This window comes from Rhinoraja longicauda, chromosome 20 (assembly GCF_053455715.1).
Source record: "Rhinoraja longicauda isolate Sanriku21f chromosome 20, sRhiLon1.1, whole genome shotgun sequence".
Classification (NCBI taxonomy): Eukaryota; Metazoa; Chordata; class Chondrichthyes; order Rajiformes; family Arhynchobatidae; genus Rhinoraja; species Rhinoraja longicauda.
Window position 1 is genome coordinate 4,564,627 of NC_135972.1, and position 17,526 is coordinate 4,582,152.

General features: G+C 35.7%; 1 protein-coding gene across 7 annotated transcripts in view; it reads right to left on the reverse strand.

Annotated features, from left to right (window-relative positions):
- Nucleotides 1-17,526, reverse strand: part of LOC144603513 (voltage-dependent L-type calcium channel subunit alpha-1C-like) — a 305,941-nt gene that overhangs the window by 83,314 nt on the left and 205,101 nt on the right. For 4 of the 7 annotated variants that reach the window (XM_078416795.1, XM_078416797.1, XM_078416793.1 and 1 more), the window contains 4 exons: nt 16,556-16,757; nt 13,882-14,040; nt 12,538-12,648; nt 4,950-5,033 (listed from right to left, as the gene is read on the reverse strand). In XM_078416795.1, the coding sequence (XP_078272921.1) occupies nt 4,950-5,033; nt 12,538-12,648; nt 13,882-14,040; nt 16,556-16,757 (556 nt within the window). Of the gene's footprint in view, nt 1-4,949; nt 5,034-5,441; nt 5,526-12,537; nt 12,649-13,881; nt 14,041-16,555; nt 16,758-17,526 lie in introns of all 7 variants that reach the window. The other 3 variants (XM_078416796.1, XM_078416794.1, XM_078416799.1) reach the window with 2 other exon arrangements.

Genomic DNA, 17,526 nt, shown 5'->3' on the forward strand with positions numbered 1-17,526 from the left:
CAGCAGATTTTGGGCCCACATTCTTAATTGTACATTAATGTTTTTGTTATCATATCATTCATGCCAAGTTAACACAGACAGAACAAACATTTCCTGTTGGGTCCATATGATTTAACATCATGCTAAAAACATGGTCATCTTATTTACTTGACGAGATAGACAAAACTTGATTTAGCACTAAGTGGCTTGACTTGAGAACAGTCAAAATGAAATATCTGTACATATGATTTACATTCATTGTGTACTGTATGTGAATGCCAGGTTTCCAGTTATAGTTAAGCATTGTTTTAAAAAGGTACATTTCTCAATCAATAACCATAGAGCAAGCATATAAAATATCCAAATGCTGTTAATAAACATATAAATTGCTGTAATCAAAGAAAACCACTTGTTTAAATCAAGATTTTTCTGTAGATTCCTGTCTCACATTAATTCTTTGCTGGTAAAGATTTTCAAATGTAAACTGACAAAACTGTTTTCACCACAGGCACAATGTGGCAGCTAAAAGCAGAAGTCCATTGAAACATATTGTAGGATTTAATGAAATTAAATGAATTATTCTGAGGTTTGGTGGGTGCCTCACCTCCTTTGGGAGTGGGATTCTTATTATATCTGCTGGTAATCATTTATTTCTGTGCTATATTAATTCATTTAATGTTGAAACACAAAAGGATTTTTATGCAAATATCATACTAGTGCTTTAATTGGGGCTACAAAGAAGAAATCGTTGAAGCATTGTTTAGAAATCATGAAATGTTAAGGTGAAGGCATAACCATTTTTATAAGATTCAGAGAGTTTATTATCTAATCCCTGATCACTGTTACTGCCTGAATACACACAATGGTACAGCTGAGTGGACAATGACACTCTCCTGTTGGCTTGGCAATTGCTACATTATTAGCCAGTTCTTCAAAACAGAGATTACGTAATCCTGTTCCCCTACTGTTTCTGGCATAATGCGTACGGTTGTCACAAATATCTCTACACATGTTTTTGTACGCTTCTAAAATTAAATGAACACACTTAAATGGAAAGGATGAAATGGCATTCTTCACCAATCTTGTGGCTATTACACAGATGTTAAATTTACTGACCTATAGTTCTCAAGTTTTTCTTTGAAGACATTTGTAAATAGATGCAAAACATTAGCCACCCTCCTGTCTTCTGGAACCTCATCCATGACTGACATTAATTCAGATATGTCAATTATAACTCTAGCTTCCCAAAGAATCCTTGGATATATCTAATAAGGCCCCAGAGATTTATCTACCTTCATATGTTTTAGGACATTCAACACCTCGTCAAATGCACAAAGGACTCTCCTCAAGGCATAGGTTAAGGAGGTTAATTCCCGGGATGGCAGAACTGTCATATGATGAAAGAATGGAGCGACTGGGCTTGTATTCACTGGAATTTAGAAGGATGAGAGGGGATCTTATAGAAACATATAAAATTATTAAGGGATTGGACATGCTAGATGCAGGAAACATGTTCCCGATTTTGGAGGCGTCCAGAACCAGGGGCCACAGTTTAAGAATAAGGGGTAGGCCATTTAGAACTGAGATGAGGAAAAACGTTTTCACACATAATTGAATCAATGGCAGGCAGTAGCGAGTGGAGTGCCGCAAGGCTCGGTGTTGGGGCCGCAACTGTTTACCATATATATTAATGATTTGGATGATGGAATTAGAAGTAACACGAGCAAGTTTGCAGATGACACAAAGTTGGGTGGCAGTGTGAACTGTGAAGAGGATGTTAGGAGGTTGCAGGGTGACCTGAACAGGTTAAATGAATGGGCAGATGCATGGCAGATGCAGTATAATATAGATAAATGTGAGGTTATCCACTTTGGCGGTAAAAAGGAGGCAGATTATTATCTCAATGGTGTCAGGTTAGGTAAGGAGGAAGTGCAGCGAGACCTGGGTGCCCTTGTACACCAGTCACTGAAAGTTGGCGTGCAGGTACAGCAGGCAGTGAAGAAAGCTAATGGCATGTTGGCCTTCATAATGAGAGGATTTCAGTATAGGAGTAAAGAGGTTCTTCTGCAGTTGTATAACCACATCTGGTTGTAAGACCACATCTGGAGTATTGTGTACAGTTTTGGTCTCCTAATTTGAGGAAGGACATCCTCCCATTGGGGCAGTGCAGCATAGGCTCACGAGATTGATCCCTGGGATGGCAGGAATGTCATACGAGGAAAGATTGAAAAGACTAGGCTTGTATTCACTGGAGTTTAGAAGGACGACAGAGGATCTTATAGAGGCATATAAAATTATAAAAGAACTGGCAAGCTCGATGCAGGAAAATTTTTCTCAATGTTGGGGGAGTCCTGAACCAGGGGCCACAGTCTTAGAAAAAAGGGGAGGCCACTTAAAACTGAGGTGAGAAGGAACTTTTTCACCCAGAGAGTTGTGAATTTGTGGAATTCTCTGCCACAGAGGGCAGTGGAGGCCAAAGCACTGGATGGATTTAAGAGAGAGTTAGATAGAGCTCTAGGGGCTAGCGGAATCAAGGTATATGGGGAGAAGGCAGGCACAAGTTACTGATTGTGGATGATCAGCCATGATCACAATGAATGGCGGTGCTGGCTCGAAGGGCCGAATGGCCTTCTCCTGCACCTATTTTCTGTTTCTATGTTTCTAATATGCCCATGCTGATATGATAGTTCAGAGCTCCAATGTGCCCGTCACATAAAATAATCTTAAATGTTAACAATTTAACTGTAATGGTGATAAAGATCTAGCCATGATTTTTATGAACAAAGCCTGTCACAAAAAGGTCAAGAAAATCGCAGTGAATTGGCAGCACTTAATGATGGATTTGTTTGTCAAATTGTCACTTCCTTGCACTGACCCAGTGTTCTCACTTTGCGTTCATCAAGGAGTTCCAGGATATCTCAAACAAGTGTATCTATGGTTAAACTTGCAAATCCATGATACCAATTCACTAATTTACTGATGAACAAATTAAATGACAACTCATCTTCTGTTTAGTTGTAGCATGCACATTACATGATAAGGTTAAATACAAAGGTTTGAATTTGGAGCTCAATCTTAATTTTCTGTCATTTTCAATGCAATTTAAGATCATCAATCCAAACATCTCCAAACTCATCAATGCACACTATTTAAAATTTAGCCAAGGTCATCCATGTATAGTATACCATATTTTCTAACCAAATAAAAATGTTGTAGCACATTATTCAAATTAATCCTACATAATACAATGCTATGAATTAAAGAGACTTCGTCTCTATCAAAACTACAATATCAAATTTGCAGATAAAGAAGTGTACAATTATTGCCTATTATGTTTGGCTATATATTTAATTCTGGATATAAATAATAGATAGGCAGGCAAATACAGATGCTTCAGCTCATGTAATGTGCTAAGGTGAACAATCATTGAATGAACTATTGTATCAATTTAATCTCTTCAATCAATTATGAAACAATTTAAAAATATATATTTATATTGTATGTGCACTCCTGTTCAATAAATGATGGACTTCTGCTGGAAGCAGCTGCACACTATTGCAGGGATCTGGTTTCATAGACATTATTGCTAGGAGTACTGATACCTTGGCCAAAGACTTCTGACAGATAAGTGTATTATAGTTACTCACATCAAGAAAATCCAAATCATGCTTTGTGATAGAGAGGTAACGCATAGTTCAGTTGTAGACTGTATAGCAGGTATTCAAATGCACACTATCTTATGACACAGCTTTTTTATTTTAAGTTTTAATTACACTGAAGTTCCAGTTGCAATGAGATGTAATTATTAATCTTTCAGAAGTACTGTTACTATTAATCAGACTGCTTCTTATTGATAAGATTTAATTATAAAAGTATTTCACCGTGACCAAAATTGTCAACATTGAAATGAAGCTTGAATTGAGATTTATTATCGTAAACAATAAGCCAGGTCACAAAATTGTTTTAACCTATTTAAACAATAAACGTGAAATATATTTGCTCAGAAATACTTAGTGATTATGTAATTCTATTCAAATCAATTTTGGTTAACAAAAATGTTTAATTATTAGTAATTTTATTTTTCAGCTTTGTTGTTTGAGCAGTAATTTGGTAAATAATAGAAGCCTTTTGTAGATTTACTTAGGCCAAAGTTAGGCAGGTTCTACAATAATAATGTGATCTGCTCCCTGGTAAACAAAGACTACCCACTATCACTTTTCACAAGTGATTGGTGTTTGTCTCTCATTGTATCGCAAAGTGGGCAAGTATCATAGGAACTTGGGAGATGAAGTACAATTACTTCATATATTAGCAACAGAACATAATTTTTGATGTTTTTGAAGAAATCAGCATTTGATTCAATGATACTTTTGTTTTATTTTTGTTGTACATGCTTCTTTGGGTTTTATTTCCAGATTTTCAAATGGATTTCAACTTCTTCAAGTTAAGAATTAATAATTTGTTTCCAGACATGTACAGAGTCCTCTGGTAAATAGGCAACTGTTATCTAAAACTGAAATTTTCTGCTCTTCCTGTGTAAGATGCCTTTTATTCCATTGTGCCTTTCCACGAGAGCAAATAAATCAGTAGTTCACAAAGTTCAATAGTATTGTAAATGATTGATTTGAAGTTTTTCTTTTCACACATGCCAACCTATTGATAACAATACTTATGGAGATCTTTTTTATTTATAGTTGTTTTGCTAAACCCGATTGGAAAATGCACATTTCATTCACCAGTCTAATTAGGGAAATTTTTGGTTTCACTTTGTGGACAGTTTTTAAATCCAGAGGTCAGAGTAATTGAAAACTAAAATCACTGTAGACATTATGCTGCACTCTCAACTTGCTATACAGTTTAAGTCATGCCAGGCTTGGGGGTCGGAAGGAGGATGACATTACAAACATAAAATCGTAATTGAAAAAAAAAACAGGAGTGGAGCAGGCATGTTCATTGAGATGGTTACTTACGTTCACCTCTGTGATTGCTATATCAACAACGCTACCCACAACAATTAAGGCGTCAAATGTGTTCCATGCATCACAAAAATAGTGCTGCATGTGAAAAAGAGAAAGAAAATGGAAAAGAAGGGAATAAAAAAATAAAAAAGGGAAGAGAAAATAAGAGAAAGAGGTTACATGTGCACAGAATTTACTCATACGGATAAGATTATCTATGAAGAGTTGCCTCTGAACTCTTTGTTACCTAGATATTCAGAACTTCAGAAAGGGCCAGTTGGGCCATGTTAAACCATTTCCTTATAGCACTAAACTGATATGTTTTCACAAATGCCTCTGTTATGATTTGACCTGCGATGATTTCCTAACTCTGTAGGCTTGCCAGTTCCGTCAAGGTTCTTGTGTCTTGAAACTTGCAGATTGAAATAATTGATAAAGTGAAATTGGTTAAGAAACAAAGAAAAACACACAGGAGTGATTTGGAATGGTGTCATATATACTCACATTGATCTCACTCAGAATGACGTCTATAATGCTGCCAATTACGATGAGGAAGTCAAAAACATTCCAGGGATCACTAAAGTAACCCTACACAATGCAGGTGGGGGTTGGGGGGTGGGGGTGAAAGGCAGGTTAGAAGTTCATCTTAGACAAGATTATATATGGCAAATATTTTCACATTCGATAACCTCAAGTCAGCTCAACAACACAGTTTTACACCATTTGTAGTACCTATCCGGACGCAAATCAACTTTTTCACATTAAACCAGGAGTAGTTGAACTATAGTTTTCTTTTACAAAAAGGATCTATTTTCTCTTCTGGTTTCTTTAGATTTTATCACCGAGAAGACAGGCAATTTGGTACAGACTTTTATCTAGTCTGCTTTAAGGAGAGGCTGAAACTTTTCATGAATTTTCTTCCCAAAAGGGACTTCCAGACCTCTGATTAGTTCTTCTGCAGCTTCGCTGCTGTCACTGGAAATTCATAGTACCTTATTGCAGTGTTACCGGAAATACTTTAAAGCAGCATTTGCTGTCTGAAAACAATGCATTTTAATTTAATGATTCAATTGTAGTTGTTAAGATGCAGCCCTTCTGGAAGTATAGTTGGTGTATTTAAACTATGTTGTAGGCTTTTAACAGTTAGTCTTTTGTGTCCTGATTTGAAAATAAAATACAACATTCAGTTATTCACAATAATTAGTACAAAGTATGCTTCACAGTTATAAGATTTTCTATCATTTAACAATATTGAATTTTATAGATTTAGTGAGGTTACTTACAGATTCTTTTGAATCAAAAATTCATGAGAATGCCAATTTCATACGTATCATTAGTATGCATGACTCCCAGCCAATCCGTTGAGAAGCTATTAACTTTAATCATGAAGCTAAAACATAAATAGTTTGGGGACCAGGGCGTGGGTAATGTTAAAAACAGCATTCTCAGGCAAAGCACAGCCAGAGAGGGAAATATTTATAGAACATTAATGAGAAGTGAATTTCTTCAAGACAAAGACCTGCAATGGCAATAGTATGAAGTTGTTGGTAACTATTCTCTTACTATTTGTCGACACATATCTCATTTTATTAATTTTGGTAATCCAACTAAACTTTAGGATGATCTGAATGGAATATCACTTAACAAAATTTAAACAAATGCCTCTTAAAATCTGGGGCGGGGGTATTTTCAAAGTATTACAGGAATTGACATTGTTAGATTAAAATAGATCTTAGATCAAGGGTATCTTTTTCCACTAGTTAGACTGCAACTAGTTTATTAAAAAAATAGCATTTACTTTTCACTCTTACTCTATTAATAAAACCAGGGATCTTAATTATCATTAAAAAACAGTCTAAAAATGTCCAGTCATCTTCAAAGATTGCTGTACTTACATCCCCAGACTTTACTGTTCCTGCATCACTTTTAGACTTGTACCATGTGGGGCATATGATCCTCACAAATCAGAAAACAAGACACCTGAGTTTTTAAAATTGTCCATTGCTGATTTATTACAAAAAAAAGTGATGTGCTTGAATACTCTAGGACTTAATTTACACTATGATCTACAAATAACATTTCTACACGTCTATACTTCCTAGTTAATTATGGGGGATAAAATAATTTACCTCTCAAAGGAAAGATCTTTGTGAGGCAAAGATGTTCTTCAATACAGAATGTTGGAGCATCCTAAACTTGAATCTGGGTTTAGACTGCACTTCTTACCCCTGAATATTTTCATTAATATATCAAAATTGTACAATCTTTAGTACTCTGCAAGAATCTAATTAATTTTGATGATCAGTGGATATTTATAGCAATATTAGTGCCCTATCTCTGATGACATGAGAAGAAGAATATCTTCCAACCTGGTTAGAAAATAATTTTTATGCACAAAAATGTGGCATATTTGCTTTAAATTGCTTCCAGCTCCACTACATATTTAATTCGGTCAGTTGAACATGCTTGAAAGTACTGCAAAATTTGGTTGAATATCACAAGGTGACCTATTTTCCTTTGTAGTCCATCATTGCTTGGGAACTTAATGTGTTGTTATTGAAAGATGGGGATTGACATTGATCACGAATGCCATATTTCTCCCCAAGTATTCTTATAAAGAATTCTTCTTATAAACTTGTTTCTGTTTGGAAATAATTAGACTGCATCAAATTAATGTTAATTTAGATATTTATAACTTCAATGTCTCTATTTATTAGTTTGTATCACACTATTTATAATGATTAGGAAACCATTTTGGGATTTCCTTTGGCTCATAAAAATGGCTCTATTTTGATGAAAGATAGGATCTACAGGGATGGTTTTAGTTATCGTCCAATAGACGGAGTGACACAATTGCTTCCCGTTGCTCTAAGGCAAAAAAGAGAAATATTAGCTAGAATTCCTGCTCCTGATTGTCATCCAGCAGTGCCAGCTGCAAGGTTTGTGTATGCAGCGAGCAGGTTAAGGGTAGGATTGGGCTCAGACTGCATGGTTCATTAAGCTGCCAATATTCACCGGCTTGGCTCACAAGAAGAATGGCCTATTGGATGACTGTCCTTAGAAAACATCAGTGCCTTCAGGAGAGGGGTAAAAAGAGAAAGACTTGGAGGTGCCAAAGACTCATAACTTCCTAGGAAAGGAAAATTATAGTTTCATACAGACATATGTTACACTATTATTTTTTTACCTATATTAATCAAGATTGTGATGTTTTCCATTTATGACAAATAAAGTTGTGATATCTTTTTAAAAAAAGAAACCAAAGACAGTCCCGTTTTCAATATAAATAAACCAAAAAATCAGTAATATAAATGGAGAGATAGATTATGCCATCCGTACAGCCAATGTTAAAACCCGCACATTATTTTGTTAAATAAATAATTGTAAATCTTTATTAAGGCTTGTGCTGATGAAATGTTTAAACAGTACAAGTATTCAAGTACACAAACTGCATTTCACTGGATTAAGGAAAGCAAATGAAGCAAACTCATTCACCAGCTTTGTATGATTCTTACCAACAGGTAAAACAGAAAAGAAAAAGCTGTGGTCAAGTACTAAAAATGAACTGATTCAATAAACTGTTCCCAAAGTAAATGGAAGAGCTTATCTGCTTTCAATCCTTTTTTTCTTAATTGCTTGCCCTGGTTTCCAGGGAGATTAGGGAGAGTAAGGAGAACTAAAAGGTGTTTTGCCCAGGCTCATCTTACGAGTATCACCCGAAGTTCAAAGACAAAAATAGTGCTTGACTGATAAAACAGATCATTTTATTTTTTGTGATCATGATGGCAGCAAATCCCTCAATTGCCCTTATAATAACAATACAATGTGGAAAGGAAATTGAATAGTTAAATATCATTTGATTATTACAATCACACATGTTATTTACAATTATGCCTCATCTGCTAAAAAACTGTTTTATTGAAACAAGAGGTGGTGTTTGTCAAGCAATGAAACAGAGGTTTTTCTCCTCCTTAGTAATCCTTTCTTCCAAGACTGATGTGAAACCAATTCATGGTGTTGAAAACCTCTTTCAATAGGAAAGAATTCCTTTACCAAGGGACCATCCTTTAACAAACTTATTGATTACTATTGATTAATTAGGGGCGAGACTACATCTTCATAACATCGATAACAGCAATCCAATTAATTTTATCATTACAATAGACAATAGGTGCAGGAGTAGGCCATTCGGCCCCTCGAGCCAGCACCGCCATTCAATGTGATCATTGCTGATCATTCTCAATCAGTACCCCGTTCCTGCTTTCTCCCCATACCCCCTGACTCCGCTATCCTTAAGAGCTCTATCTAGCTCTCTCTTGAATTTTCCACCTAGAATTTTCCAATTCATGAATCCTATTATTTTACTTTTCTTTAAGTATACTTGCCATAATTATAAAGTGACTCTCTGATACTGAGTCTCATCCACAAATTATCAACTAATAAACTAATCATACAGAAAGGATGATTAAATGATTAAACTCCAGGATGATTAAACTCTGTTAGAATTGCATTGTTGTTTATACTTTAATGGTTGATATTTTAAATATTTGCAGTGCTAGAAATGAAGTGAGTATTTCACCCACTAGCAAGTTAGCTGCAATCCTGATATACAGGTTGTCTGTAAGACGTGGTTTGGGAACAATTCTGCCCAAGACTGCAAGCAATTGCAGAGAGTTGTAGATGTAGCTCGATCCATCACACAGACCAGACTTCCCAACATTGATTCCATCTATTATTCATGCTGCCTCGGAAAAGCAACCAACATAATCAAAGATTTGTCCCACCACGGTCATTCCTTCTTCTTCCTGCTCCCGTCCAGTAGAAGGTACAGAAAGTGTGCACCCCCAGTCTCAGAAACAACTTCTTCTCCTCTGTTATCAGGCTTCTGAATAGTCCTCCCCTGAGCTTGGGGACTGTTCAATTCACCTCTACCCCATTGTGGACATTGGATTTTGTCTATGGAACTCGAATGCTGAAGACTATATTCTGCAATCTGTATCTTCCCTTTTGCTCTACCTATTGTACTTGAGTTTGACTTGATTCTACTTAAGCATGGTATTATCTGATCTGATTGGATAGCATGCAAAACAAAACTTTTCTCTGTACAGTGACTGGTACAAGTGACAATAATAAATCAAAATCTAATTTGAGAATAAAACATGCGCAATAAGAATAATATGCTTAGGAGTGCAGTTTGAACTTTATGAAGTCACACTTGATTTACAATCACCTGATGGAAATTCACATTGGTGAATTATTGGATTCCTGAACACAGCCTCTAGATCATAGGTTCCCATGTTGTTGTACATTGCCTCTCCATCCATTCAGCATGAAGCAGCAGCCCTACATGAGCCCAGAAAAATAATAGAACCAACTGGCTCTCAAGTGGCCCTCATAATACAACTCATCTCTGATCAAAGATGCACTAGCCTTTCAAGAGTCATGTAAAGCCTTCACTCGTGCAACCTCAACTCCAATGAACTAAAACTAAACAGAAGATACAAGAAATCTTAAACAAACATCTTGTGATGAATCCAGTGCAAACTAAGGCGAATGGACAAATTAATATTAGAAAGTCTTCAGTGTGCAACCATGGCCAACTAGAACAGACCACAGACCATAGAATAACTTAATCCTCAAAAATGAAGAGATATTTCTCTCACAACTGTACAACTCAAATATATAAAATAGAATTATAGGTATTATTCTATAGTAGCTTTATAATGGAATAATTAATCCATGATTATTTACCTATTCACTTAAATGTAGAAACAACAAACTACTTTAACAACAAAATACTCCTTCCTGACCAAAATATACTTTAGTATTGCTGTAAACAGTCTGACTCAACCACCTAAGCATAAAATTATAGTTTTGTTCTGCATTTCCAGTAACTCATGAATGAAGATGAAGCACACAATTATTTACCTGTTCATAAAATCCTACTTTGCACGTGAGTTACATTTTCCTGACCCTGAATCTTGCATATTACATAGTAAATGCTATTGGAAGGGTTAATAAGCATTGGTTCACAAACTCTGCAAAGAAGATAAACAAAAATAGCAATTTGTAGATGGTTTCCTTCTTTGTGAATATGTATCTAATCTCCACAAAGCTTCAAACTGGAAATGCAAATTAGATAGTATAAAAACATAACTTTAAGAGCTTATTTTGAAAATCTGTATTTTCTATCGCTTCTATTACAACATCTGTTGCAACTATATAGAAGTTACACAGCTCATGCTTTGCCATTTTCTACCTGACACCTGGCATCCTATAATTTATATAGGACATCAATTTGCTATTTCAGGAGCTTTTTTCCTGGGAATTGCATTGTAGGCTACAGAGGTTACTGACAGGCCGAGAATTATCCAGCAGGAAGACAGGCCCTTTGACCCACTGAGCCAATCATCAAACAGTCACAAGAATGTACAAACTCCAGGCAGCACTAGAGGTCAGGTTTTAACCCAGGTCACTAGTGGTGTGAGGTAGCTGTGATGGTACCAAGATAGCTGTCCCCATAACTAAACAATCTTATTTATTCATTGGAAAAGTCTGTCTTATTTATTAAGTCAGACTTTATTTTTACCTTGCATGAAATTATCTAAAACAATTGACCTACTCTTAGGAAATTGGAAAGGGCAAGTGCTGAAACGTCAGAGGGCCATACTTCTGGGACCAGCGACCATAGTTGTATTAATTTTTAAATAGTTGTGGATAAGGATAGGGTGGGTCCACAACAGGTATCAAAACAGTTGTGGGTACAGAATAATTGTTGGCATCTTTACCTGAGCCTGCCTCAACCTCCTTAGTTTGCCTGCCTTGACAAATTACAGGAAGAAAATGGAAAAACTATGACAATATCACTTGGTTGAATGATTAGGATATAGAATTTGACAAGCTGCCCATACTGCACAACCCACTGGGTGTCCACCATTCTTACTGATTTCAAAAGACAGATTAATGGATTACCCCTGTATAGGCAAACAAAGCCCACAAATCAGTCCCCTAGACTTTGCGTGCTCAATTTTTGAATGATTTGCTAATGAATGATTTGAATGAATAGCCTAAGCTATTATTTGGCTGTTTCCTGCACCAAATTAAAATGAAGGGGCAGTAATTTAATTAATAGAGGTCCATGATTATATGTGACAAAAAGTGAGTTTATTTCTCACAACACAAATGTAGCGGTATCTAGCGCTCACAAGTGTATTAATCCTGCTGGGTAGCTGTTTAGGGCCTAACATCCTTTCTGTAATTTGGACTGGATGAAAGAATTAATATGTGAGAATTTTGTTCATTTTAGAAATCATTGGTAAAACCAAATTATTTAGTTTAGTCCAATGGCACTAATGTACAAACTCTGAATGTGGAAACCTTTGGGATACAGGGTATTGAATCAGATCATTGCAATCTTGTCACTGAACAGCAGAACATTAAGAAAGGACGAAGCTTAGTAATTATGCACAATCCGTCCGATGGTGTTTTAAAAGTGCATTCGTTTCCACAGCAAACTCTATAATGATTAAAGATTAATCAATGGATTAGTTAAGAAAGATAGTATGTAACTTTGTGAATTATTTCTGCATGAAATACATACTCTGGGCTTGAAAGCGATTAACTTCAAAATCATTTCAACCGTGAAGAGTCCAGTGAACAGCATATTAAGGACATCCATGGCGTGACTAAAATTCAGCGACTGGCCGTGATGCTGCACCAAAAATGAAAACAAAGAATTAGATAACAATCCATGAAATTACATAATATTATCATTGTAGTTACACTTAAAAATAATTAGATTTACTTTGCAACCTAGAGTTTTGCTCCTTTTGGTTCTTAAATATGCATTATTATGTGAAAAAGGGAATATCCTACACTTAGATCAGTTAGTTTAGATCAGCTTTTGCCTTAAGAGTTACGCAACCATCAAACAAAATAAATATGTAAGTTAGTATTCAAATGAATTAATATTAAAAGTGCCTTAAAAAGGTAGACCAAGACCTATGGCTGACCTCTGCATAACATAATTCTTAATATCTAATCTGAAAAAAACCCCCATCATTTACCATGATTTTTTGCCTTTTATCTTTAAGTCAACTTGTTATCCATATTTTATTCCAACCAACCAGCCTTATATATGGGACTTTGCCAAATGCCTTTTGAATCTCATACAGACAATATTTGCTCATCCCTCCACTAGTTTGTTGCATAACATCACTTGTTCCTCAAGGACTGATAGTGTTAAAAATATACACTTGACACAGAGGTGCTCTCTTTAATTAGTAAACACAGAACAGATGGACACCATTCAATCTCTTAATCTAAATCACATGAGCAAAATTATGAACCTTAACTCCATTATCTACATTAGCTTCATATTTCTGCTGCTACATCAAACAAAATCCACAGATCTCATATTTAAAAAATTTCAATTATTCCATGACTCATGATATTTCAGGAGGGGAAATTGCAAATTTGTTCTGCCTTTTCTGATCAAAAGTGCTTCCTGATTGCTCTCCTGGTTTTAAACATTTTGTCCAGTTGTTACTGACCACTCTGCCAGAACTAAAGTTTTCTTGTTATTTACGTTGTTCAAATCTCAACACCCTTAGTTAGAATGGAAAGAAGTCTGAGAAGGTTCGAAGAAGCAACCCAATTTCAAGACAAAAGGGTAGAGAAATACCAATTTCACTGCTAAAAAAAAATTAAACCTATCCTTAAATCTGGAAACACGGATTTCATTATATAATAGGTAGAGACAAGCCATCAGCATCCGAGTGTAGAACTTTGTCTGGGTACAACACAAAATGAAAAAAGAATCAACTGGTAAAATTCCAGTATGTAGCTCAAACTCTGAATCTGTGGATCCAGAAAGCACACTGAAAACACAGCAAAATACTATTTGCACAAAGGCAAATGAATTTGTATATATTCTTTCCCCTACCTGCATAGCCAAGCAGATAGTGTTCAGCAGGATGAGAACAAACATCAGGTATTCGAAGTATGTGGAATTAACCACATACCATACTTTGTATTGATAAGGATTCTTTGGAATATAACGACGTAAAGGCCGAGCCTTGAGCGCATATTCCACACACTGTCGCTGTAAATGATAGAAAAAGCATAATTTTACTTTGCTATAAAAATCATGTTCCACAAAAAAACTAGCTTTCTTTAAATATTTTATTAAAATCAACCTTGTTTTATTGTGAAAGATATTTACATACAATTTCCGCATCATTAATCGTGTTTTATGCAACATTATTGAGGCATCACCAATCTTTATTTTAAATACTTTATTTTCCACTCCATCTTTTAGTTTAGTTTAGAGATACAGCACAGAAACAGGCCCTTCGGCCCATCGAGTCTGCACCCACCAGCAATCCCCGCACATTAACGCTATTCTACACACGCTAGGGACAATTTACATTTATACCAAGCTGATTAACCTAAAATCCTGTACGTCTTTGGAGTGTGGGAGGAAATCGAAGATCTCGGAGTAAACCCACTCGGTCACGGGGAGAAGGTACAAACTCCGTACAGACAGTTGGGGTCGAACCCAGGTCTCTGGCGCTGCGCCACCTTGCCGCCCTAAATCTACCCAATATGCATTTCACCTGACATCAAAACAAGCCAAAAGCTTCATCAACAATTAAAACTCAAAATGTGGTACAGCTTTGAAATCCATGTGCCATGTTTCAAGTCATGTTCAAAAAAAATTTGCTTCAAAGAACTACAAAGATTTATTGCACATATGAAGCTATCCTTGTCCAGAAATTACTCAATAGAAATCTATCTGCATATCCTCTATTAGCTTTCTCCTTCATACTGACCTATCTTTCTCTTAAAATTATCCCTGCTATTCCCTTCAGCTACTCTATTTTTGTAGTTAGGGTTGACTACTTAATATCTATGATCCCAAATTTTGGCCAGCCACTATTCGAGATGACAACGTAGAAATTCTTCAATACAAGTTACTGTATGGAGGACCCTTGGTAGTTTTGTATGATATCACGATGGTTCGATATTCGACTGTATAAAGTACAAAACATGACGTCTGGCTGAATAGGCATTAAAATATAAAGTGTGTAATAAAGACTTTTCCCATGATCTTCCATTCCCGTTGCATCTGGTGGTAGTTGATGAAAGAGTTGACAGTAGATTGAAGTTGTGAGGGTGTGTTTAGTAGATAGAATTAGGAGGTTGGGTGAAATGGTGAAAGGATCATGGTAAATGGGGAGAGAGAATTTTGGTGGAGCTAAGGAGATAATCAACAGTGCTTAGCTGGACAGAGGTTCAGGAAGGAGTAAGTAAATATGAACTGAGGAGTTATGGATGCCTACAGAGAAGGGTTGAATAGAGATGGTGTGAAGAGTTATGGAAAATAAAGCTATAAAAATAGATAAATGTCTCCAATTTCTCAGCCGTGATGTTTCTTTATAGTCATTTCACGGATATCCCCAGAGACCTTTGTGTGTGTACGTCAGTGGAAGTGGACTGCATGTGAACATTGTACCCAATCACATTTGCTGCTTTGGTTTTTGATAAAGTCACTCTTGCCATTCTGAAAAATATTGTGTTTGGAGTGAATTTGTAATGCACCTTTGTATCTTAGTATACTGCATCAAAAGTCTTCAATATTTTTTAATTTATTTTATATTTGAGCGTAGCACGTATCTAAAAAAAAATGTTTTTTCTACTGAAAATATCCTCAACTTGTTCAGTCGATGCTGATAGTAACAACCCCAGATTTTGTATAATTCTTGAAAATATTTATTGGAAATTTCCCATTATTTCTGTACCCCTGTCAAAATAGAGACCAGAATTTTGCACCATACTTAAATGTGATCTAGTCAAACTTCAATCTAGTTTTATTTTAATCAGGTAGAATTTTTTTTCAGGTGCACAAAACAAGCATGGCATATTGCCAGTCTGACAAGTCACTTTTGTTGACATTGATGGAACTTAATATATGGCAAGATACTCAAGAGCTGGGCAATCTTATACACCAATCAGAAATAATTTCTTCACACTATTTCTGTTTTTTAAATTTGATTCCTCTAGAACAGAAACCTGAAGATTTGCATATATATTTATGCCTTTCTAACTTGGATTTTGTTTCAGCGATTTATGAAAATGTATCCAAGAAATCTTTCCTCAACCCTATTTAGATTCTGAGTTTCTCTGAAGTATTTGGCTTTTTTAAAATCTAAGTAGCAATCTGTGATACCTTGTGCTTATCTACATTGAATTTAATTGCTCATTTATACATCAATCAGATCTTTGCCAAAAGCATTTTACCTGCTTGTAACCACTCAGCCCATACAGTATGAACTGTTGGTCCATTTTCGGCAAAACTAATTTAACAGAAGTGAAGGATTTAGTTAATGGGTAATTTACTGTGGGTCATAATGTTTGTCGCGGGTAGTAATCACACTTTTATATTTTGAATGGTATAAAATGATTGATCATTATCTCGGTTGGATGCATTAATTTCAGTCCAGCTAACTGTCTCCAATAAAAGTGTAACCAACAAAGTTTTTTTTACTAAACAGGATTCGGAGTTCACTTCAGAAGGAATTTATGGTACCAACTTCTATTTATATATTTAAGTTCACCTGATTTTTGTCCAGCTCACAGTTTTTGTATTCTTGTTCCCCCTGTTCCTGAAATGTGACAATGACGAAACCTACGAAGATGTTCATCATGAAGAAGGCAATAACGATGATGTAGATGATGTAAAAGATGGATATCTCCACTCTGTAGTTGTAAATTGGACCAGTGTCCTCTGTATGAGAATCAATAGATCGATAAAGCAACCTGCGTGCATAAGACGGGAAAATAAGCAAATGATTTAAATTGTAAAAATGTAAATTTTATTTTATTGTTTTATATTTTGTATATCTTTTATATTCATCCACCTTTCTTGAAACCCATCTCTTTTAGAAATAGTACTTTTCACATTGTATTAGTGGGGGGGATGAGGGGGTGGGGCTGGCAATGGACAAAAATTGTAGATAGTTCAGGAAGGCACTCAACGTTTCCCTCCTTCATTTGGGCATCTCTTTAAAATTTTGAAACTCAAACTTGCTGAGTCATCTAAAATGATCAGATTGTTTATTATTGTTCTTTAGTTGGTAAATTACTGTCTATATGGTTGAATTAACACTGTTTGCCAACATATAAATGCACTTTACATAAGTATGGACTTTGATATGGAGCTGCATTTTGTGAAGGAAATGGGGCTGTTGTGGTGAGCTTGGGAAATCAAGAATGTGTGTCCCTAAATGTCAATGCAGGGGTCCTTAAAATAACTGAATAAACACTGCAGATCTGGCAGTCAATGTTTTGGGTCTGCAACCATTCACTGGAACTGGGAACGAGGTAGAGAAGGAGAGAAGTGGAGGAAGGATGTGTAGAACAAAGGAAATGTCTCTGATAGAAAGTTGCAAAGAATAACAGTAGGCTTGAGGGTAGGAAGAATGGTTAGAGACCAGTAACAGCTAACTAATTATTTGGCAGTTAGGGAAAAATAGAATATGAGAAAAATAGAATACCAGCATGAAACATAAAAAGAGACTGTTCTAAA